At 41.4% G+C, this 24,977-nt stretch overlaps 1 protein-coding gene across 1 annotated transcript; it reads left to right on the plus strand.

The window, feature by feature from the left end:
• Window positions 1-277: 277 nt before the first annotated feature.
• LOC139046417 (uncharacterized) lies at window positions 278-24,977 on the plus strand. The gene is made up of 4 exons (XM_070519665.1): window positions 278-1,004; window positions 14,224-14,351; window positions 15,754-15,791; window positions 23,450-24,977. Exons 1-4 carry the CDS (start codon window positions 278-280, stop codon window positions 23,517-23,519), a joined length of 963 nt encoding a protein of 320 aa, XP_070375766.1. The 3' UTR covers window positions 23,520-24,977.

Below are 24,977 nucleotides of genomic sequence, written 5' to 3' on the forward strand. Positions count from 1 at the left end.
CGCGGCCGAGGGGCGGGGCCCGGGCGCGCGGCAGCCAATCATCGCAGGCCTCGGGGGCAGGGGCGAGGCTAGCAGGCAGCGGCGGCGGCGGCTGCCGGCTGGGTGCCCCCAACTCGGGGCTCGGCGCTAGGGGCTCGTTACCCCGGGTTTGGGAGTCCGGCCCGGACTTGGGGGCCGTGCGGGGCCGTGCGGCGCCGTGCGCGCTGCTGCTGCCCCTGGCCGTGGCGGGGGTCGCGGACGGGGTAGGGTGCCTGGCCCAGGGCAGTGCGGATGAGTGATGGCCGGAGCGGCTTTTCGCGGCGTCCAGGGCGGCCGCCTCAGCGCTCCCAGGGGGCGGAGGTGCGCGCGACACCCAGGGCGGGCCACGCAGGGTGACCCTGGGGCCCAAGGTCCCAGCGGGCGGGGCGTGCTGGGCGGGCTGAGCGAGGACCCGCTCCGCTCTCGCTGCCGCGGAGATTTGCTGAAGTGTGAGTGGCGCCCGGGTCAGGGGTCTCGCGCTGTCGCCTCCGGACAGGGGCCCCCAGGCGGTCCTCGCCCTCCCCGCTGGGGTCTCTATTTTAAGAGGGTGACGCGCCTTCGCCCCAGATGGTCGCGAGGGCGTGTGGAATTGCGGAGGCGCGGCAGCCGCCCAGGCCGTTCCTGGGACTTGACCGTCCCAGGGTGGGAGAGGCCGGCGGCGGGCGCCGGGAGGGAGCGGCGGCCTTCCGAGTCCAGCGCCGCCGCCGCCGCCGGGCGCGCCGGGTCCCAGACGCCGCCGGGCTCTGGCAGGAGGTGGTGCAAGTCGATGACCCTGCTCTTGGTCGCGGAGTGGAGGAGGGTTTTGTTCTTGCTCCTGAGGTGTGAAGCGGCAGTGGATGGGGAATGGCGCAGTGCTGGTGGAGAGTCTCCCGCGTGCTGGGCTCTCGGAGTGGTGCGGACTACTGCTCTCGAGGAGCTCTGCACCTGGGAGGGGGACACAGCAGGACGCAAGCAGCTCGAGTTCAAGGCAGAAGTGACCAGAAGAGGTGAAAGGCTGTGGGCGCACAGAGGGAGAGACGACGTCGCCCTAGGGTGGGAAGAAAATTGAGTGATCGCCCCAAAATACTTCTGGTGTTCCCTTTGGAGGGTGGGGTGGGACCTTATGCTGTAGTCTCAGGATCCGTGTGTCATGGCACCTGATAGTAGCTCTGTTTCTATTCAAGATGTTTTGGAGTGGTACGAAAGAGGGGAAGGTGTAACATCAAGGGCTAGGTTTCAGTAAGCTGACATTTGAGGAATTATGTCGTAGTCAGCCTAGAATCCGGAAAAGAAATGTAATGAATTTTAAGTTAGAAAAGCAAGCCCCTTCTGGAGGAAAGTAATAAGAAGCAGATTCTCTTCCCAAAGAAGTCTCTTAGCCCACACTGTAGAAAGCACTAGGATTGGTGATAGACCAGATCTGTCAGTTTATTCTCGTGAGCTGCTAAAATTTCCTGTCTTATATCCATAGACTTAAGCAATCTTTCATTAGTCGTACTTTTCACCGTGTGCCACTTCTAGAAGAAGTGAGAGGAAGCCAAGGAGGTGATTTTTATATATTATAAATGTGGTTTTTAAAAGAGCAAAACAAATATTATAGGGGTTTGTTTATTCAAAAACTATTTATTGAGTGCTTATTCTATGTCAGGCACTGTTCTAGGTGGGGGGTTGCTGCTTTCAAGGAGCTTGCCTTCTGGTGGAGGAGAGATGGACAATCAACAGATAAATAAAGTGATTTCTGATAGAAGAGGTATGCTATGATGGAAACCAGATAACAGTGAGAATTGTGTGAGTAGAAGGAGAGGGGTTCTTTACATAGTGATGACAAGAGGGGACTCTGAGAAGATAAAGTTCAGAACTGTGATCTGAAGACTTGTGAAGGTGCTGTCCTTAGGAAAGACGGGGCTGGGGGCCAGGAGGTGCACAGGAGCTAAGGCAAGAAGGAGCAGAAGGTCGTCCTGGTTGTAGCATAGTGCATAAGAGGGTGGGTTAGGGCTGAATGGTGCTGAGCCTTGCAAAAAGTCACATGAGGATTGTAGATTTTATTCCACGTACAGATAAAAACCAATAGACTTTTAAGGAAGAGATGTGTACTTTGACTTATATTTAGATGACTCTGGCTGCTGAATGAAAAAAAGAAGTGGTTGTAGGCAGGTGGGAATAAAAGCAGGGTCACTAGAAGCCCATAGCAGGAGTCAAAGCAAGAGATAATGGTGACTTTCTCTGCATTTATGGAGATGATCATGTGATTTTTATTCTTCATTTTGTTAATGTGGTGTATCACATTTATTGATTTGTGGGTGTTGAATCATCCTTGCATCCATGGAATAAATCCCATTTGATCATGATGTATGATCTTTTTAATCTCCTGTTGTGTTTGATTTGCTAGTGTTTTGCTGAGGACTTTTGCATCTGTGTTCATCAGTGATATTGGCCTGTAATTTTCTTTTTTTGTGTGTTTCCCTTGTCTGGTTTTGGTATCAGGGTTATGTTAGCCTTGTAGAATGAGTTAGGAAGCACCCTCTCTTCTTCAATGTTTTGGAAGAGTTTGAGAAGGACAGGTATTAAATCTTCTTTGAATGTTTGGTAGAATTCACCAGGGAAGCCATCTGGTCCTGGACTTTTGTTTTTTGGGAGGTTTTTGATTACTGTTTCAATGTCTTTACTAGTGATTGGTCTATTCAAATTCTCTTTCTTCTTGATTCAGTTTTGGAAGGTTGTGTGATTCTAAGAATTTATCCATTTCTTCTACATTATCCAATTTGTTGGCCTATAGCTTTTTGTAGTATTCTCTTAATCCTTTGTTATCCATTGTAATTTCTCCTCTTTTGTTTCTTATTTATTTGAGCCTTCTCTTTTTTTTTTTTGCTTAGTAAATATAGCTAAAGGTTTGTCGGTTTTCTTTATCTGTTCCAAGAACCAGCTCTTAGTTTCATTGCTTTTTTCATCTCTATTTCATTTATTTTCACTGTGATTTTTATTATTTCGTTCCTTCTACTGATTTTGGACTGTGTTTGTTCCTCTTTCCCTAGTTCTTTTTCTTGTTGTGTTAGATTGTTTATTTGAGATTTTTTTGTTTGTTTTTTGAGGTAGGCCTGTATTACTATAAACTTCTCTCTTAGTACTGCTTTTGCTGCATCCATAAATTTTTGTCTTTTCATTTTCATTTGTCTCCAGGTATTTTTTGATGTCTCCTTTGATTTCTTCTTTGATCCAATAGTTCTTCAGTAGCATGTTCAGTCTTCTTAAATTTATTGAGACTTGTTTTCTCTCCCAACTTGTGATCTGTTCTTGAGAAAGTTCCATGTGCACTTGAGAAGAATGTTTATTCTGCTCATTTTGGATGGAATGTTGTCTATATATCTATTAATTCCATCTGGTCTAATGTTTCATTTAAGGCAGTGTTTCCTTGTTGACTTTCTGTCCAAATGATCTATCTATCAATGTAAGTGGGATATTAAATTCCACTGCTATTATTGTGTTGCTATCAATTTCTCCCTTTAGGTCTGTTAATAATCGGTTTATATATTTTGGTGCTTCTAGGTTAGGTGCATCTATATTAATAAATGTTAAATCTTTTTGATGGATTATCCCCTTTATCATTTTATAATGTCTCTCTTTGTTATTTCTTATTATTGTTTTTGGCTTGAAGTCTAATTTATCTAAGTATTACTAAACCCCATTTCTTTTGTTTGCTGTTTGCTTGGAGTATCATTTTCCATCCCTTCACTTTGAGCCTTTGTTTTTAAAGCTGAGATGAATCTCCTGGAGGCAGCATATAGTTGCATCTTGTTTTTTAATCCATTCAGCCACTCTGTGTCTTTTGATTGATGAATTCAATGCATTTACATTTAGGATGGTTATTGATACATGAGTAATAAGTACTGCCAGTTTACCTTTTGTTTTCTGGTTGCTCTCTATGTCTGTTGTTTCTTTTTCTGTGTTTCTGTTTGCCATTTCCGTTTGGTATTTTTCTGTGATGTTTTTCTCAGTTTCCTGTTTTTTTATGCTTCTTGCCTCTGTTCTGAATTTTAGTTTTGTGGTTTCCCTGAGGTCTGTATATAAATCTTATAGATAAGATAGTCATTTTCTGCTGATAGCATCTTCATTTTTTCTATTCAGTTTCCTTCCTTTTACCTCTTGGCTTTCTATGTTTTTCATTCTTGCAAATTATCTTGTTTTGTGTTGTGAATTCATTATCAAATTGGAGTGGTTATAGTTATTTTTAATGCTTTCTTTCCCGTTAACCTTTATGGTATAATTAGGTGTTTATCCACCTTTTCTGTTATTGAGTTGCAATTTTCTGATTCTGTCTGTCAATTTACCACCTTGCTCAAAGTTTCATGTACATTTGCCTTTTTGTTTCAGGTAGAAGAGCTCCTTTCAACATTTCTTGTAAGGCAGGGGTAGAGGCAATGAACTCCTTCAGCTTTCATTTGTCTGGGACAGCCTGTATTTCTCTTTCATACCTAAAAGATAGCTCTGCTAGGTAGAGTATTCTTGGCTGACGGTGTTTACATTTGAATGTTTTGAATGTATCATTCCACTCTCTCCTGGCCTGTAGAGTTTCTGCTGAGAAATGTGCTGATAGCCTGTTGGGGGTTTCTTTACAGGCTATTGGTTACCCCCTCCTGGCTGTCTTTAATATTCTTTCTTGTTATTAACTTTTGACAGTTTTATTGTGTGTCTTGGAGAAGGTTTTATTGCATTGAGATAACTGGGTGTTTTAGTAGATGCATGAATTTGTCTATCCAGTTCCTTCTCCAGGTATGACTCTAAGCTATGATTTCTTTAAATAATCTTTTACTCCCTTCTCTCTCGTATCTCTTTCTGAGATACCATTATTCTTATGTTGCCCATTCTAATGGAGTTGAATAGTTCTTATAGAATTTCTTTGTTCTTTTTAAATGTTAGTTCTCCCCTCTTTAACCTGAATCATTTCTAGGTTTCTATCTTCAAGCTCACTAATTCTTTCTTCCATATGGTCTGCTCTATTTCCAGTGCTGTCTAATGCATTCTTCAGCTTGTTTATTGAGTTTTCAGCTCTGGAATTCTGCTTGATTCTTTTTTAGAGTTCCATTCTTTTTGGTAATGTATTTCTTCTGTTCATTGATTTTATTTGTGAGCTCGTTGAACTTTTTCTGAGTTTGCTTGTAGCTCATTGAGTTTGTTCATGATAGCTATTTCAAATTCTTTATCAATTAGATTGTAATCTTCCATCACTTCTAGTTTGACTTCTGGAGAATCGTTATTTTCATTTTGTGATGCCTTGTTAATGTGTTTTTTTCGCAGTGCTTGATGAGTTATTTCTCTGTTGGTGCATTTGCTGTAGCAATTTAATTAATAATACTTAATTGTTATTTAAGTATAGCTTTGTTTGCTTCGTTTAACTGTTCAATCGGTGTGTAATTTGAGGCCTGTCTTTTGTTTTTAAGAAGGTGGTGCTGTAACACCATTTTTTTGTTTTTCTCTCCTGAGCTTCCTCTGGCTCTATTTGAGGATTGGCACATTCCCCCTGCACTGCCTCTACTAGGATGTCACCAGTGCCCTTGTTGTTGCCACCTGCACCTCTAGGGGTCACTCATGCCTTGCTGTTGCCATCATTGCTGCGATTGCTGGTTTTGCTACCGGGGCAGAGGGATTTTGGGCACCTCCACCGTATCTGGTGTCTGGGGATTGCAAGCACCACTGCAATGGTGAGGGGAGGGAGAGGATGGGAAAGGGGTCATGTTTGTAGGGCACTGTCTCCACTGTTGCCAGATTCCTTGTGGCCACAGGTACCACTGAGGTCAGGAGTCTGGAGTCACATGCACCACCTCCACTTCTGCTACTGGGTTCTGAGCCACAACCAGGGGATTGGGATTGCAGGGCACTGGTTTTGCTGTTTCTTGGTTCCCTGTGGCCAGAGGTGATGCTGTGGTTGGGAGCTCAGGGTCGTGTATGTGCCTCCACTGCTGCTACTGGGTTCTGAGCCACAGCTAGGTGGTCAGGATTGTGGGGCTCCACTTCTGCTATCCTGTTCCCTGTGGCTGCAGGCACTGCTGTGGTTGGGAGGTTGGAGTTGTGTATGTGCCTCTGCTGCTGTTACTGGGCTCTGAGCTATGGTCAGGGGTGGAAGTTGTGGGGCTCTGCCTCTGTTGTTGTCCTTTCCCCTGTGGCTGAAGGTGCTTCTGTGGTGAGGAGGCTGGAGTCATGTGCACGCCAGGTTCTCTGGGGTTGCAGACAGCTGGCTTGGGGCCAGGATCGTGGGCACCACCTCCACTCTTCCTCTGGTTCACTTCCTCTCTGTTCTCCAATCCACCCACTTTTGTCTGTACTGATGTGTGGATCTCTCTGGTGTCCTGGTGTGTTGGGCAAAGAAGCCTTTCTTGAGTTATGAAGGTTTTACTCATTGGAGATTGAAGGGGAGAGACCAAGGGACCGTCTCATGCCATATGATGCTGACGTCATTTTGTCGAGTCCTGACTAGTTGTCTAAACTGCACTATAATTGTTAGTAATTCCATGGAAATTGACTTTATCTTCCTTTATAGTAGAAGTGATGGTGAGGAGGAAATAAGAATAGGTACAGTATTTACTTTTGACATTCAGTATAAAGATACTGTCCATGCCTTTGGATGTTTACAATTATTAAGTATATATGTTAAACCGTGCATATAGTTTGGTTCCTAAAAACCGAAATAATAACATGTGGAATAGAATTCAAGCCACAGGTAGGTGTTCTCAATATCTGTAAAGCAGTTGTACTGATCTTTTAAAGTATCTATGCAGTTAGTAAATCTCACAGCTAACCTCCATGCCCAGTGTCTTCCTTTGATACGTTCCCTTTGCTTTGAAGGTCAGAAAATGTTGTGTGATGACTTTGAAATTCTTTCCTCAGAAAATAGTTTTTTTAAAGGGGAAGGTAATAGGAAGCACATGTTTAATGGAGCACAGATTGCTGATGGTAGTTACTTAATTTCAGTATCTTGTGCTGATCTACTTGAGGCCTCTAGCATCTACCACCCAGGCAAATGATCTGCAGCCGGGGCCTCAGGCGCTCCTAACTCAGAGGCCCAGCTCAGCATGGTGGTGGGGCTGGGCCAGCAGAACCCTTGAGCCAAAGTTACTCACTCAGGACACACAGGGAGAGACATCACTGACTATGACCCAAGAGGCAAGGACAGAGTTCTGGGGAGGACACTGAAGAAATGATGGACAAAATAATGATTGGAACAGATCGGCATTTCTCTAGAGAAGTGTTAACAGGGGTTCTTGAGGATGAATCTTTGAAGACCTTAGATTTCTATAATGGTAACAATAATTGGAAACCAAAGTGCAACGTGAAATAATAATGAATAGGATGAAGAAATTCTCTATTCACTGCGTAGATTGCAAGAGTATATCAAAAACCCCTTGAGAAGCTGGGAACTTTGTAGGGTGAACTAGGAAAAACACCAATGAAAATTTCTGAACCTTGAAACTCTAAAAGAGGACAAAATAGAAAAAAAACCATAGAAGGATTCTGAACAGGTGCCTGTCTTGGCTGTGGTGCCAGGTGAGAATAATGTGGCAGGAGCGCCCCATCTCCTGGGGCTGGCCCTGCATTCACATTGCCTGTGTGGCTGATAGTGATCCTAGAGCCTGTAGAAAGAACAATGTGGCCAGAAACAGAGCCACACATGCATGGAATTGACCTTAGGAATGAGCTGGCCATGTGACAAGGGGAGAAAACCTGTGCTGGGACCCTGAGGTATTGAAGAAAAAGTTACTCATGACACTTATAAGGCTGACTTTATTCAGGGGAGCTACTACAATAGGGTTTTGTACTGGGGGATAGAGATCACCTCTACTTTGGGTACAGTAAGGAAAACTGGGATTTATAGGCAAGGAGCATGGTAGGGGTCAATGAATGGAAAATTACTAAGATGAGACATCAGGGATAAGAGAGATTCTGGGTAGAGTGACCTAACAGGGTTCTTAATGAAAGCAGGCTGGGGTGATCAGACATCACCTGGGGCATGGTGGAGGATGAGGAATCTGATCAGATACCCAGGGTGATCAGATATTGAGGATGGGGGATTCTGGCTATACTGAATTGGCAGGATTTGTGCTAGAATTGGACTCTACAAGGAAGACCATGGGAGCCCAAGGCTGGGCCTGGTAAAAAAGGTTGCTCAAGAAAGGCTGACCAAAGTTTAATCAAGGAGAGAATTTTTGTCAGTGGGTCTGCTGTCCCATTTTCTGACCCCAGGTGGAACAAGTGCCAGGGAATGCAGGAAGAATTCTGGGCATGACCCTGCCTGGACCTTTGGGACCCTGGCCCAAGGGGCATCAAGACCATGTGTTCTCAGGGATGTGTCTAAGGCTTCAGGGAAGAGGCTGACCCAACTGGGATGAGCTAGCTTCTGCCAGACCCTGGATCTTCCCAGGTCTCCCCACCCCCCCATTCCTGTCCCACTGACCGTGATCCCACATCCCACCCATGTCTCAGGTGCCTGGCTCGCCAGCTGCTTCATGTGGCACATGGGCAGTCACCAGCGAGCCAGACATTCCCCTGTCCAGAGGCCAAGGCCCCTGGAAGCTCTGGGCTCTGCCCTAGGTTTCCTGGACACAGGCAATCAACAGATGGTCACAGCAACCTCCAGGGACCCAGACGTGGGAAAGAGGCAATGAAGACAGGGAGGGTCTGTGGGTTGTTGGGTGTCACACTGGAGCAGCTGGGCTGCACGAGGAAGGACACACTATGAACACGTAAATACTGTATGTAATATTGTGTCAGGCAGGAATGCATGCTTGTAAGGACAACAAACATGGGAAGCTGTTTTGGATGGGTACTCAGGAGACCCCACTGAGGTGGGCATTGGAACCATGTGCCATGGGTGGGAAGAAGATTCCAAGTGTGGTGTTTCAGGGCAAGGGGAGTATCCAGGGTGTTTGATTTAGAGAACAGAGCCCAGCATGGCTACATGCAGTGAAGGGTGGAAGGTGAGAGTGAGGCCACAAGAGTCCTGGGGCCAGACCATGCAGGACTCCAAGGCACAGGCAAGAACTCTGGGTTTATTATAATCAGATGAATTGTCATTGGATGATATAAGTAGGAGTAGCACAGTCAGGCATACAACTGAGGACAGCACTTTGGTGGTACAATGAACAGACCAGGGGAACAAGAGTGGACACAGGGTGATTGATTATGAGGTTATTGAAGCTTCCAGAGAGAGAGAGAGATGCTAAACCGAGGTTCTGGATGGGCTCTCCCCCTCACTTTGTTCTTTTTTGTGTGTGTGTGAGTAAGATTCACCCTGAGCTAATATCTGTTGCCAGTCTTCCTCTTTTTTCTTGAGGAAGATTGTTGCTGAGCTAATATCTGTGCCAGACTTCCTCTGTTTTATGTGGGATGCCACTACAGTGTGGCTTGATGAGCAGTGGTAGGTCCTTGCCCAGGATCTGAACCTGTGAACTCTGGGCTGCCAAAGCGGAGCGCATGAACTTAACGACCATCCCACCAGGCTGGCCCCCTCACTTTTGTTCTTGACCTTCCAAACTGTACAACTTCAGACCTGGGGGACTGAGAAATTTCCTCCATCTCCATAACAGACTAGGATCAATCCAGGCTTTTATCTGTAACACTTTTTTTTTTTTTTTTTTTGCTGAGGAAGATTAGCCCTAAGCTAACATCTGTCACCAATCTTTGTCTTTTGTGTTTGAGGAAGATTAGCCCTGAACTAAAATCTGTGCCAATCTTCCTCTGTTGTTTTTGTATTTGGGACACTGCCACAGCATGGCTGGTAAGCGGAGTAGGTCTGCACCTGGGATCCAGACCTTCGAATCTGGGCTGCCATGGTGGAGTGTGTGGAGCTTAAACCACTCGGCCATGGGGCCGGGCCACCAAACACATTTTTCTGAGGATTGAGAAAGAACAAGTTTATGTTTCAGCACAAAAGAACCTGAAATAGCTTTGCATAACCCTATGGTTATGGTCGTTAGTGGTAGTTGCAATTTTATGGCTGTGGAGTTATTTGTTCTGTGTCTGCTTTTTACCCTGGACTATACGCTTCAAGGAACTAGAAAATTATTTGTTTTAAATCACTGCTGTATCCCCAGTTTTGCCATGGTGCCTGACACATAGCAGTTCCTCAAATTGTGGTGTGTTCATGTCTGTGTATTAGTGAGAGAGAGAAACCACTGCAGAGAGAAAGATTGGAGGCTTATTCTGTTAGTGGAAACTTTTTTCTGTGTTCCTCCCTACTTTCTCACTTTAGACTTTTAACTCTGTAACTTCTCCTCCTTTATCTTCTCTGTAATGATCCTTCCTTGAAACCTTAAAGAATGAGAATTCTTTTCAGGAAAAATATAAATGTTTTACTATCAATTCTAGTACTACATTTAATAAGTCTTTTTCCTATTCTTTCTATATTTTGGAAACACATCAGACCTTATTACTTATGCAAGGTAGACAATAAATAAAAATCAGTACTTTGAAACTTTGGGACTATAAATTATAAGGGCAGGAGCCACTTTTCATGGTTCTCTCTCTCAAGCATTCAGCCCAATAGCATTGTGGTGATGGAGTGATGATGACAATGGGGACGTGTCACTGGTGACACAGGAACACAGCTTCTCTTCAAGTTAAGCTGTTTAACTGAATTCACAGAAAGTGAGAATTTCTCTGAAGGAATTTCAGTACTTTTAAAATTTTAATTTATTACCAAAGTTAATTGTTTCCCTGTATACCAGCAGTGAACAAGTAGAATTTGAAATTAAAACCCAATACTATTTATGTCAGCACCAAAAAAAAAAAAATACATAGGTATAAATCTTACAAAGTATGTATAAGATCTATATGAGGAAAACTACAAAACTCTGATGAATGAAATCAAACAAGAACTAAATAAATGGAGAAATATTCCATGTTCATGGATAGGAAGACTCAGTATTGTCAATACCAGTTCTTCCCAACTTTATCTGTAGATTCAACCCAATTCCAACCAAAATCCCAAGTTATTTTGTGCATATAAACAAACTGATTCTAAAGTTTAGATGGAGGGACAAAAGACCCAGAATAGTCGACACAGTATTGAAGGAGGAGAACAAAGTCGGAGGACTGACATTACCTTACTTCAAGATTTACTATAAAGCAATGGTAATCTAGACAGTGTGATGTTGGTAAAAGAACAGACAAATAGATCCATGGAACAGAATAGAGAATTCAGAAATAGACACAGATAAATGTAGTCAAGTGATCTTTGACAAAGGAGCAAAAACTACAATGAACAAAGATTGTCTTTTCAATGAATGGTGCTGGAACAACTGGAGGTACACATGCAAAAAAAAAAAAAAATGAATGTGGCCACAGATCTTATCCCATCACAAAAATTAACTCAAAATGGATCGTAGACTTAAATGTAACATGCAAACTAAGAAAGTTCTAGAAGATAACAAAGGAGAAAACTTAAATGACCCGGGGCATTGTAATGACTTTTTAGGTATAACACCAAAGGCACAATCCAAAAAAGAAATAACTGATAAGCTGGAGTTTATTAAAACTAAAAATTTATGCTCTACAAAAGAAATTGTGAAGAGAATGAGAAGATAAGCCACAGACTCTTGTAAAATATTTGCAAAAGACACATCTGATAAAGGACTGTTAACTAAAATATAAAAGGAACTCAACAATAAGAAAACAAGCAGCTGAATTTTAAAATGAGCAAATTTTTGCTCTGAACAGACACTGGCCCAGTGAAGGTATATAAATGGCAAATAAGCATAACAAAATATTCTCACCATTGTATGTTGTTAGAGGATTACAGATTAAAACAAGGGGATACCACTACACACTTATTAGAATGGCCCAAATCCAGAACACTAACAACATCAAATGCTGGTGATGGTGGAGCAACAGGAACTCTCATTCACTGCTGGTGGAAATGCAAAATGGCACATTGACTTTGGCAAACCATTTGGCAGTTTCTTACAAAACTAAACATACTCTTACCTTACAATCCAGCAATCTCTCCTTAGTATTAACACAAAGGAGTTGAAAACTTACATCCACACCAAGACCTGCACATGGGTGTTTATATTAGCTTTATTCATAATTGCCAAAAATTGAAAGGAAACAAGATATCCTTTAGTAGGTGAATGGTAAATAAACTGTGGATACACTCAGATAATGGAGTATTATTTATTCCTAAGAAGAAATGAGCTATCAAGCCATGAAAAGACATGCAAGAATCTTAAATGTTCTAAGTGAAAGAAGCCAATCTGAAAGGCTACATACTATATGATTCCAACTATATGACATTCTGGAAAAGGCAAAACTTTGGAGAAAGTAAAGAGATCACTGGTTGCTAGGGTTGGCAGAGAGAGGGAGATAAACAGATGGGGCACAGGATTTTTAGGGCAGTGAAAGTACGCTGTACGATACCATAATGAGGGATACATGTCATTATACATTTGTCCAAACCCATAGAATGTACAACACCCAGAGTGAGCTTAAACTTGAACTGTAGACTTTGGGTGACGATGTGTCCTGGTAGGTTCATCAGTTGTAACAAACATACCACTCTGGTGGGGGCTGTTGATGGTGGGCAAGGCTGTGTGTGTGAGAGAGTATACAGATACTGTCTCCTCAATTTTTCTGTGAATCTTAAACTTCTCTAAAAATAATAAAGAAAAGATAATTTTTAATCATGATTTATTCCCAAGAACATACTAGATACTTTCTCCTTCACCAAAAACTTGTGGCTGGTACTGGGGCATGGAAAGGATTTTTTTCTGAGTTTCCCCAAATACAGATCGATCATTTACATCTTGTTACTAAGGAGAAAAGCATTTTATACTCATTAAAGTGTAAATTTACTTGGGTCGAATTCGTCATCAAAAAACACTGGAAAGTCTTTCCATTTAATTTTGATTTAAACTTCATTCAGTTTAGTGTATATAGTTAATATTTGTTGTTTTCGTTAGAGACTTTCAAACCTTTCTTATACAGTGACTTCAAAGTTCCTGGAAGTTTTCCAAGAAAAACCAAAGGCAGACAAATTTTGAAACTTAAATAGATTTGGGAAGTATTTGGACTGTATATCCTTCTTGCAGCATAGTAAAGTTTATGAGAATTTGCTCAGATACACACACACACAAACACACACACACACACAGCCACATACACACAAATGACAGAATGACCACAAACTTTTTGCTTTGTTCAACCCAAACTTCCACCTTCTTTGGCCACAGATCCTTTTTTTTGAAACCATATTCTTTATTATCCACTTTGAGAGGTATTGCTCTACAACGCACGGCACAGCATTGCTGAATTAGTGTGGCCAGCTCACTAGAAGGTAGTCATAAAATGGAAGATTCAGAGCAAAGAGGATGAGTGAAAATATTAGAATGTTTATTTTTTGCGTTAGAGACAGTTTTCAAGTTATATTAGAACTGAATAAGTGTATTCAACTCTCTGCTTTCAAAAAACGCTGGTATTTTTGGGTCATTTTTGGATGGGTCGTTTGTCAGCAGGAGGGTGTCGTTACAGGGCATTGGTGATGTTAGTGCATTACTGCCAACTCTCCATGCTCAGCTCACTCTCCTTTCAGGGCTCCCTCAGGCTGGACGAGATGATGGTAAATTCTGTGAGTCTGTGAGATGGCTAGAATCTTTGAGGAGCCCCCTCTGCACCTTACCAAGCTTATGGGCTTTGGTCCTTATTGTGAAACATTAGTGACCAGCAGTCATTGCTTCATCCTTGGGCCCCTGTGACCTCTGATCAGACTCAGTTGGCTGTAAATCTAAGACCACTTTTACAGAAAAAAAAAATTACATATTTTGTTATTCAAATAGGATGATACTAACTTTGGTTATCCACTCCTACCTTGAGATTGTAAAAGGCACTGACAAACATGACTATAGAGTGTATGAACTGTGTCCTATGAAACAGAGCTTGTTAATAAAATAAATACCTCTCAGCTGTAGGTGATCTCATATGTCCATCTGGGCTCCCTGGGTTGCCCTGAGCCTGACAAAGAGGCCCATGGCCTGGGGACCAGGACAGCAGCAGCCATACAAGGCCCGGGAGTGCACCGCAAAATTGTGAGGGAGGGATATTACAGCCAGGCCCAGATGCATCGTTTCTTCCAGTCACTGCTCTTCTGTGAAAATTCTTTTTAAACAAACACACATTTTTGTCCCCAATATAGTGCTGGATGTTTTCCCTACTAGGAAGTTAATAGAAAATTTGTTTTCCTAGCATCTCTTTCAGATGAACTTTCACCATTGCAGAGTCACTCAGAAAAGAGTTCATTCTGCCAACACTACTCCTGGATCCGTGTCCCCCAAATGTCATTTGGCCCACAATATGGAAGAACTCACCAGCAGGTAAGCAGGTGCTTGAATGTGATACACCCGTGACCAAACTTGATCATATTTATTATCTGAAGGAAAACACAGTCAAACACCACAGCAGTGATAACAGGCACGGGGGAGCCCTCTGCCTCTTCTCCGGGGTCTCCCTGTGAAAGCTGCTCACCTCTCAGCGTTAAAGCACGTGCGTGAGGAGCCCTGCAGGGGGCCGGCCTCACTTCCAGGGATGCCCTAACTTGGTGCTGGTCTCTCTGAATAGCCTCAAGCAGCGCTCTCCACACAGGAATCCTTCCCACTCTCCAGAGGTGTAGGAGCGCCACACACTTGTCAGATGACTCTTCGTTTCAATGATTTGGCTTCTAATTCTCAATTTGTTTCTGTTCCTATGCTTTTAGAGCTTTTTACCAATCAATGTGAAACATCTTGGAAAGGTCAGGTGACCCTCAAATCTAAATGCTTCAACCTAGTCTGTCCTTAAGTCTGATTTTTTCCCAAGGAACTCACTCTCTTTTCCACTGTGCAAAATAGAGATTTTAACATAGAAATAAATACACAAATGGACCCCCCCCCAATATTGGCATTTTCACAGCTAATTATTAACATTTTCTAGTTTTTTTGTAAAGAAGGAAGGAAGATTGGCAAATACCTTTACAGTTAGCATTTCATAAATAATAACAGTGAAGCCTAAATCCCCCAATTTCATAATTATATAAAATTGAAATTGGGAACTTGAGGATTACTGTATATATTTAACAAGCAATTTGCTGTTTTCCTGTTTAACTTGAGGGGTGACTTATGGGTCTGGAGGATTTGCTGAGTTTGTTTTGCAGGAGAAAGAGAATGCCTTCAGGGAGCTTGCCATCATCTGACGCCACCCCTCTCCCACCTCCCCCTCCCCAACTGTCAGTGATGGATGAACTTGTCTCTGACACTTCTTGGAGCCTGAGAGGAATTTCAACCTCTGCCGAACTCTTCCCTACCGCTGCATAAGTTCACGGTAGAGAGAAAGCAGGAGATAACCAGCTGAGCCTGATCCTGGGGTGGGGTCTTAGAGATTTAGCTCATCTTGACAGGTCCTGAATGATTTCGTTTGTTTTTGTAATGACAGAATTATAGAAACTTAAGGTGCAATGAGGGAGTGGGGGTGAGGGTGGGTATGCCATGCTGTGGTCACCCTCCCTTCATGGCCTCATCCCTTCAGGAAGCCAAAGCAGGCACTCGGGAAGAACGGACCTTGACCCGTCCCTTCCCCCTAGCAGGACACAGACAGAGGCCACCACCTTGTGAGAAAAGACATATATTTTGAGAAACAATAAAAATTATGGTATTAAGAAGCCATTGGTATATAGAGAATGTGCTCATATGAGAAAAACCAGGTTTTCTCTGCATGTACTACATTTTTTTCTTTCCTCTGCAGGGAAGGAAGACGAATCCTCTACCCTCTGGGAATAAAAGGTGTGAGGGGTCAGAACTGGCCACCCCAAAATGTATCACTTTGGCTTGATTATTTTTTAAAAAATTTTTATTGAGTTAATGATAGGTTACAATCTTGTGAAATTTCAGTTGTGCACCCCTTCACACTTTGTGCCCACCCCCCACCCCACCTTTCCCCTGGTAGCCACTAATCTGTTCTCTTTGTCTACATTTTTAAATTCCTCATATGAGTGGAGTCATACAGAGATTGTCCTTCTCTATCTGGCTTATTTCACTTAACATAATTCCCTCAAGGTCCAGCCATGTTGCTGCAAATGGGACGGTTTTGTTCTTTTTTATGGCTGAGTAGTACTCCATTGTATATATATATATATATATATATATACACCACATCTTCTTTATCCAATCATCTGTTGATGGGCACTTAGGTTGCTTCCACATCTTGGCTATTGTAAATAATGCTGCAATGAACATTGGGGTGCATGGGACTTTTGGAATTGCTGACTTCAAGCTCTTTGGATAGATACCCAGTAGTGGGATGGCTGGATCATATGGTAGTTCTATTTTTAATTTTTTGAGGAATCTCCATACTGTTTTCCATAGTGGCTGCACCAGTTTGCATTCCCACCAGCAGTGTATGAGGGTTCCTTTTTCTCCACAACCTCTCCAACATTTGTTACTATTAGTTTTAGATATTTTTGTCATTCTAATGGGTGTTAGGTGATATCTCAGTGTAGTTTTGATTTGCATTTCCCTGATGATCAGCGATGATGAACATCTTTTCACGTGCCTATTGGCCATCCGTATATCTTCTTTGGAGAAATGTCTGTTCATGTCTCCAGCCCATTTTTTGATCAGGTTGTTTGATTTTTTGTTGTTGAGTTGTGTGACTTCTTTATATATTATGGATATTAAGCCTTTGTCAGGTGTATGACTTGCAAATATTTTTTCCCAGTTAGTGGATTGTTTTTTTGTTTGAATCCTGTTTTCATTTGCCTTGAAGAAGCTCTTTAGTCTGATGAAGTCCCATTTGTTTATTCTTTCTATTGTTTCCCTTCTCTGAGAAGACATGGTGTCTGAAAAGATCCTTTTAATACTGATGTCAAAGAGTGTACTGCCTACATTTTCTTCTAGAAGCCTTATGGTTTCAGGTCTCACCTTTAGGTCTTTGATCCATTTTGAGTTTATTTTGGTGAATTGTGAGAAATAATGGTCAATTTTCATTCTTTTACATGTGGCTTTCCAGTTTTCCCAGCACCATTTGTTGAAAAGACTTTCTTTTCTCCATTGTATGCCCTCAGCTCCTTTGTCGAAGATAAGCTGTCCGTAGATGTGTGGTTTTATTTCTGGGCTTTCAATTCTGTTCCATTGATCTGTGCACCTGTTTTTGTACCAGTACCATGCTGTTTTGATTACTGTAGCTTTGTAGTATGTTTTGAAGTCAGGGATTGTGATGCCTCCAGTTTTGTCCTTTTTTCTCAGGATTGCTTTAGCAATTCGGGGTCGTTTGTTGCCCCATATGAATTTTAGGATTCTTTGTTCTAATTCTGTAAAGAATGTCATTGGGATTCTGATTGGGATAGCATTGAATCTGTAGATTGCTTTAGGTAGAATGGACATTTTAACTATGTTTATTCTTCCAATCCATGTACATGGAATGTCTTTCCATCTCTTTATGTCATCATCCATTTCTTTCAGAAAGGCCTTGTAATTTTCATTGTATAGGTCTTTCACTTCCTTAGTTAAATTCACCCCAAGGTATTTTATTCTTTTTGTAGTGATTGTGAATGGTATTGTGTTCTTGAGTTCTTTTTCTGTTAGTTCATTATTAGAATATAGAAATGCTACTGATTTATGCAAATTGATTTTATACCCTGCAACTTTGTTGTAGTTGTTGATTACTTCTAAAAGTTTTCCAATGGATTCTTTGGGGTTTTCTATATATAACATCATGTCGTCTGCAAACAGCGAGAGTTTCACTTCTTCCCTCCCTATTTGGATTCCTTTTATTCCTTTTTCTTGCCTGATTGCTCTGGCCAGGACCTCCAGTACTATGTTAAATAAGAGTGGTGATAGAGGGCATCCTTGTCTCATTCCTGTTTTCTGGGAGATGGAGCTCAGTTTTTGCCCATTGAGTATGATGTTGGCTGTGGGTTTGTCATATATGGCCTTTATTATGTTGAGGTAGTTCCCTTCTATGCCCATTTTATTCAGAGTTTTTATCATAAATGGCTGTTGGATCTTGTCAAATGCTCTCTCTGCATCTATTGAGATGATCATGTGGTTTTTATTCCTCAGTTTGTTGATGTGGTGTATCACGTTGATTGATTTGTGGATGTTGATCCATCCCTATGTCCCTGGTATGAATCCCACTTAATCATGATATGGTCCTTTTGATGAATTCCTGAATTCTCGTTGCCAAAATTTTGTTTAGAATTTTTGCATCTATGTTCATCAGTGATATTGGCCTGTAGTTCTCTTTTTTCGTGATGTCCTTGTCAGGCCTTGGTAACAGTGTGATGTTGGCCTCGTAGAATGTGTTAGGAAGTGTTCCATCCCCCCTAATTTTTTGGGCTAGCTTGAAAAGGATAGGTATTAAATCCTTTCTGAAAGTTTGGTAGAATTCCCCAGGGAAGCCATCTGGTCCTGGGGTTTTATTCTTTGGGATATTTTTTTATGGCTTTTTCAATCTCTTTCCTTGTGATTGATCTGTCAAATTGTCTGCTTTTTCTTGAGTGAGCTTTGGGAGATTGTAGGAGTCCAAGAATTTATCCATTTCCTCTAGGTTATCCATTTTGTTGGCATATAGTTTTTCATAGTATTCTCTTATAATCCGTTGTACTTCTGTGGAGTCTGTTGTTATTTCTCCTCTTTCATTTCTGATTATGTTTATTTGAGCTTTATCCCTTTTTTTCTTTGTAAGTCTGGCTAGGGGTTTGTCAATTTTATTTATCTTCTCAAAGAACCAGCTCTTTGTTTCATTGATCCTTTCTACTGCCGTTTTCATTTCAATAGCATTTATTTCTGCTGTGATTTTTATTATTTCTCTCCTTCTGCTGACTTTGGGCTTTGTTTGTTCTTCTTTCTCTAAATCAGTTAGGTGTAGTTTAAGATTGCTTATTTGGGATTTTTCTTGTTTGTTAAGATGTGCCTGTATTGTGATGAATTTTCCTCTTAATACAGCTTTTGCTGTACCCCATATGTGTTGGTATGGTCTGTTATCATTTTCATTTGTCTCCAGGTATTTTTTGATTTCTTCTTTAATTTCTTCAATGATCCATTGCTTGTTCAGTAGTGTATTGTTTAGTCTCCACATCATGTGCCTTTCTCAGCTTTTCTCTCATAATTAATTTCTAACCTTATAGCATTATGATCGGAAAAGATGCTTGTTATTATTTTAATTTTTTAAAAGTTTGTAGAGGCTTGCCTTGTTTCCAAACATATAGTCTATCCTTGAGAATGTTCCATGTGCACTTGAGAAGAATGTGTATTCTGCTGTTTTTGGATGAAGTGTTCTATATATGTCTATTAAGTTCAATTGTTTTAGCTTTTTGTTTAGCTCCACTATTTCCTTGTTGATTTTCTGTCTGGATGATCTGTCCATTGATGTGAGTGGGGTGTTGAGGTCCCCTACTATTATTGTGTTGTTTTTAACATCTTCCTTTAGGTCTGTTAATAGTTGCTTTATGAACTTTGGTGCTCCTGTGTGGGGTGCATAGATATTTATAATCATTATTTCTTCTTGATGAAGTGTCCCTTTGATCATTATATATTGTCCCTCTGTGTCTCTCTTTACCTGCCTTATTTTGGAATCTGTTTTGTCTGATGTAAGTATTGGGACACCTGCTTTCTTTTGTTTGCTATTAGCTTGAAGTATTGTCTTCCACCCCTTCACTCTGAGCCTGTGTTTGTCCTTGGGGCTGAGATGCGTTTCTTGGAGGCAACAGATTGTTGGATCTTGTTCTTTAATCCATTTTGCCACTCTGTGTCTTTTTATTGGAGAGTTCAATACGTTTACATTGAGGGTGATTACTGATGCATGAGGGCTTAATTCTGTCATTCTGTTGCTCATTATCTGGTTTTCCTGCGTTACCTTTGTTTCTCGCCCTGTATGTTTTAGCCTACCCATTGACTTCTGCAATTTCTTATGCTGGGTTTCTTAGATTTTCCTTATTTATGTTTTGTGCCTCTGTTCTGTTTTTTAGTTTAGTGGCTACCCTGAAGTTTGTATTTAGAATCTTGTGTATAATATAGTTCATTTTCTGATGGTTTGTTACTTCCTTGGCTTTGACTGGTTTAGTCCCTTTCCTCTTCCCCTCCTAAATTATTATTTTCATCTCTTATTCCAACTTGTGTTATGAGTCTGTGGTTAGAGTGATAAGATCATCTTTCTTTGGTGGTTTCCTTCCCTTTATCCTAATGCTATAGTTGAATATTTGCTATCCTATTCTGGTTCTATCTATTTGTCTCCCTACTCTGTGGTTTGTGACCCCTTTCTCCCCTTTTTTCTTTTTTCAGGTATGAGAGCCTTCTTGAGGATTTCTTGTAGTGGAGGACTTTTGATTACAAATTCCCTTAACTTTTGTTTGTCTGGAAAATATTTAATTTCTCCCTCACATCTGAAGGATATTCTTGCTGGATAGAGTATTCTTGGCTGAAGATTTTTATCTTTTAAAGTTTTGAATATGTCATTCCATTCTCTCCTAGCTTGTAAGGTTTCTGTAGAGAAATCCACTGAAAGTTTGATAGGAGTTCCTTTGTAGTTTATTTTCTTCTGTCTTGCTGCCCTGAGTATTCTTTCTTTGTCATTCATTATTGTCATTTTTACTACTATATGCCTTGCAGTAGGTCATTTTATATTGACAAATCTACGAGATCTGAAATCGTCCTCCACACACATTTCTCCCTCAGTCCCTAGATTTGGGAAGTTCTCTTCTATAATTTTGTTAAGCACACTTTCTGCTCCATTTTCCTTTTCCCCGTGCTCTGGGATTCCGGTAATTCTTAAACTGGATTTCCTCATTGAATCTGCTGTTTCTCGGAGACTATTTTCATTTTTTTAAATTCTTAGTTCTCTTTTTTCCTCTGTCTGGAGCCATTCAGCCTGTCTATCTTCAATTATGCTAATTTGCTCCTCCATGGTGTCTACACGTGCATTCAGGGAATCCATATTCTGTTTTATCTGATCCATTGTATTTTTCATCTCTAATATTTCTGATTGATTCTTCTTTATAGTTTCTATCTCTTTTGTGAAGTAACTCCAGAACTCGTTGACTTGTTTCTCTATATTTCCCTTTACCTCATTGAGTTTTTTGATGATAGCTACTCTGAACTCATTTTCACTTAGTTTACCTATTTCCAAGTCCTCATGACTTAATTCTGTGTTTTTATTGTTTTCCTTCTGGTCTGGAGCTTTTATAAATTGCTGAATGGTAGATGAGCGGTTTTTGCACATGATGGTATTATTTGGTTGCAGTTACAGCCTGTCGCCACTAGATGGGGGTTGAGAGGCTCATGTTCTGAGCCCTCCACCTTCAGCTGCGGGGACAGTGGGCAGCGTGGGTTGGGGGAGGAGTGGCACTTTCTCTTGCCCGTCGATCTGGATTCCAATCAGCTCTCGCTCTCTGGTTTCTTGGGGCCCTGGCTTGATGGGGTCCTCACACATGGAAGCTTTCCCCTGTTAGCAGGTTTCTGCTGCACTGGCGGTGGGAGTCCTGGATGATCCCCTGGATGCACGGCTCCTCCTCTGCTCCTTCCCTCACCCACGCAGCGATCCCAGTCTCTAGGGGAGGGAGGGAAGTTCTCTCTTACCCTGTTCCAGCTCCTCTGAGGGGGGCTCCAGCCTCTCCGCCCTCCATCGTTTTGCTGCTGTGGGTCTCTGACGATCTCTGTATTATTACAGTTATTGGTTGAAATTCACTTGTTCCGGGTTTTGGTTGTAGTTTGGAGGGGAGAGAGTCCCGGGTCAGCTCACACCGCCATTTCGCTGATGTCCTCTCTCTACATAAAGATTTCTTAAATGAAACACTGAAATTCATTTTGAAAAATTGATAAATTGTACTACAAAATTAAAAACTTTCATTTTTCAAATGACACCATAAAAAAATAAAGACAAATAAAAAAGACTGAAAATATTTGCAAATTATATATACAGTCATGCATTGCTAAATGACAGGGATACATTCTGAGAAATGTGTAATTAGGCAATTCTGTTGTTGTGTGAACATTATAAAGTGTACTTATATAAACGTAGATGGTATAGCTTACTACACATCTAGCCTATATGGTACTAATCTTATGGGACCATCATTGCGCCTGCAGTTCATCATTGACTGAAACATTGTTATGCGCCACATGACTATATGATAAAGAACTTGTGTCCAGGTTACACAAAGTATTTTTACATATGAATCAACAACAAAAAGACAAACAACCCAACTAAAATATCTTCACCAAAAAGGCATGTGAATGGCTAAAAAGCACATGAAAAGATGCTCAACATTAGTTGCTATCAGGATAATGCAAATTAAAACTAGAGTGAGATACTAGTCCACATCCACTGGAAGAGCTACAAAGAAAAGATGTGAAGAAACTGGAACTGTCATATTGCTTGTGGGAATATAAAATGATACAGCCATTTTGTAAAATAGTTTAGCAGTTTCTTAAGCGTTAAATACATTCATACTATATGATCTGCCAATTCCACCCAAAGTCGTGTATGTAAATGTTCACAGCAGCATTATTCATAATAGCCCAAAGCTGGGAACAAGCCACATGTCCATCAATGGGTGAACAGATAAACCCAAAGTGGTGCATACTTATAATTGAATACTATTCCATAATAAAAGGAACAAATTACTGATGTATGTTACAACTGGATGAGCCTCAAAAACATGCTAGGTGAAAGATGCCAGACACAGAAGACTACATATTGTATGCTTCTATTAACATAAAATTTGTCAAAAAGACAAATCTTTCTAGAAATAAGTACATTAGTAGTTACCTGGGGCTGGAATTGGGGACTGATTGCAAATGGGCATGAGAGAACTTTTTGAAATGATGTAGATGTTCTAAAATTGGTTTGTAGTGACAATTGCATGACTATATAGATTTATCAAAAATCATTGACTTGTACCTTGCAGTAGGTAAATTTTATGGTATGTAAGTTTTAACTCAGTAAAATGCTAAAAATGTTTAATGAGACTCTTTCTGTGTCCCCTGCTAGAAGAAACTCTCCTCTGGGAACTAGGACCCTTAGACTTGCAAAGCCGAGAGTTGCAGTGATGGAAAGCACAAATTGCCCTGTAGCTCACTGGAAGGGATGGTCAGCAGGGCTACTCTTGCTATCTCCCTTGAGTCCTGGACCACATATTTTGTCTATTGGGGACAAGTAGACACAGTCCCATAAAACAGTCATTGATTTAGGGTACATACTGCATACTGGAGTATGGTGCCCCATTCTTGCATAGTATTATCTCTAGGCTGGGACATTAGCTGTGCTTTCAAAAGGTCAGCCATCACTCTTTTGGGCCAGCTACTTCTGGATGGTGCAGTATATGGAAGGACCAGTGGATCCGCAAATCATGATCCCACAGCTACACCTACTTTGATAAATAAATCCCTTTTTCCAATGAGATTCTATGCAGGGTTCCATGTCATTAAGTCAAACTCTCCCTCAGCTTTCAGATGCTGATGTTGGATAATGCCCTGCAGAAAGGACAGGCAACTCAAACTGAGAAGAGGTGTTGATTTTAGTCGAGGAGAATCACTGTCCCTTGCAGAATGGAAATGTCTAATGCAATCAACTTACCAACAAGTGACTGATAAGTCTCTTCCAATGAAGGTTGGTCTCTGTTGCTGACAGTTTGAACAATCAGCTGCTTAAGTAGCTATATCAGCTTTTGTGAGTGAGAGCCCCTACTCTTTAGCCCATAGATAGCCTCCTGCAATCAGGGCTACTCTGTTCATTGTACCAATGATAGAGATTGGATGACATCAACAACCTGAGTCATTCTATTTGGTTGTTGAGCCTAGTGGAGAAGATGGAGGCTCTGAAGATGCTCCTGGCACATTGACAGCTAAGGAGCTGAGAGAAACCAGACACAGCTTCAAATACTAAAACACTGCCGTAAGAGCATTGATCTGTTCTCTTCAAGGAACTCTCCAACTGGAGAAAGGAACCATGGATCCAGGGCAATTCACAGGTGGAGGTCACCTAAGATATTTAGTACTCCCACTTTGTTGTGTGGATGAATATACCTGAGATTCTTCAAGAGCAGGGGACATACTTGTGGAAGCAACTGTATGTGGGAAGGCAGGGATCTGAAACTAGACCTCCTGTATCACATCAACTACTGGACATGTTCCAAATTTGCAGGTGATAGAATCCACCAAAGGCAAAGCCGCTGTAGCAGGAAGGGAGTAATTAAATACAGGAAGAGCTACACGTTGAGTTCAGAGAAATTGTTTCGAAACTGATTTCTGTAAGACATCTGCCATGCATGATAGCCAGGCACTCTGTTTGCACATGGCACATGAAAGAGAATATCTATTTTGTACAAGTTAGTAGTCATATTAGATGTGATTTTTGTTGCCCCCTCAAAGAAAGTAACAATGTAGATTTGTGAAAAATAGAATCTAGTATAAGGATATAGAGATGTCCTTTAGAAGCAAAAGGGCAGGAATATGGGCAGGTCTAGGCAAAAATGGAAACCAAGAACTGGAACATATGAAGACGTCCTCATCATCTCTCATCTTTGATCTTTGGATGTTTTTATGTTCCTCTCTACAGACTTGGTTTCTCCTTATCTCCCCAGTTCACAGGGTCAAACATGATTACCCCATAGCTCCCAAGTTTGATTCCAAGTTATGAATCCAGTGACTCACTCCCTGGATATTAGTGACAATCCCCAAAACCTGGCAGAAAGAATCTGTTTGGCCTGGGTAGGGTCAGTGTCACACAGCACAAATATGAGTCCTTCATCTCTGTGGATAAAGGAGAGGAATGACTGGGGAAAAGGCCCAGAGAAATGGGATTGTTGCCTCATAAGCTAGAAAGCTAACCAAAAAGGAACTGCACTAAAAAATCGGAATTGATTCAGTTAAGTGTGGTATTGAGCTCTGCCTGCAAGCATCATAGGCTTCCTCAGGGGAGTTATGTAACATGTTTCACTAATAATAAAAATATTCATTTGTTAATTGGGAGGT

Source organism: Equus asinus, chromosome 10 (genome assembly GCF_041296235.1).
Source record: "Equus asinus isolate D_3611 breed Donkey chromosome 10, EquAss-T2T_v2, whole genome shotgun sequence".
Lineage (NCBI taxonomy): Eukaryota > Metazoa > Chordata > Mammalia > Perissodactyla > Equidae > Equus > Equus asinus.

Coding starts and splice junctions, on each gene's coding strand:
- LOC139046417 (XM_070519665.1), top strand. CDS start 278: ATGGCCGGAGCGGCTTTTCGCGGCGTCCAGGGCGGCCGCCTCAGCGCT. Junction 14,352..15,753: donor ATGGAAGAACTCACCAGCAG/GTAAGCAGGTGC, acceptor TTTCCTCTGCAG/GGAAGGAAGACGAATCCTCT. Junction 15,792..23,449: donor CTACCCTCTGGGAATAAAAG/GTGTGAGGGGTC, acceptor ACTCTCCCTCAG/CTTTCAGATGCTGATGTTGG.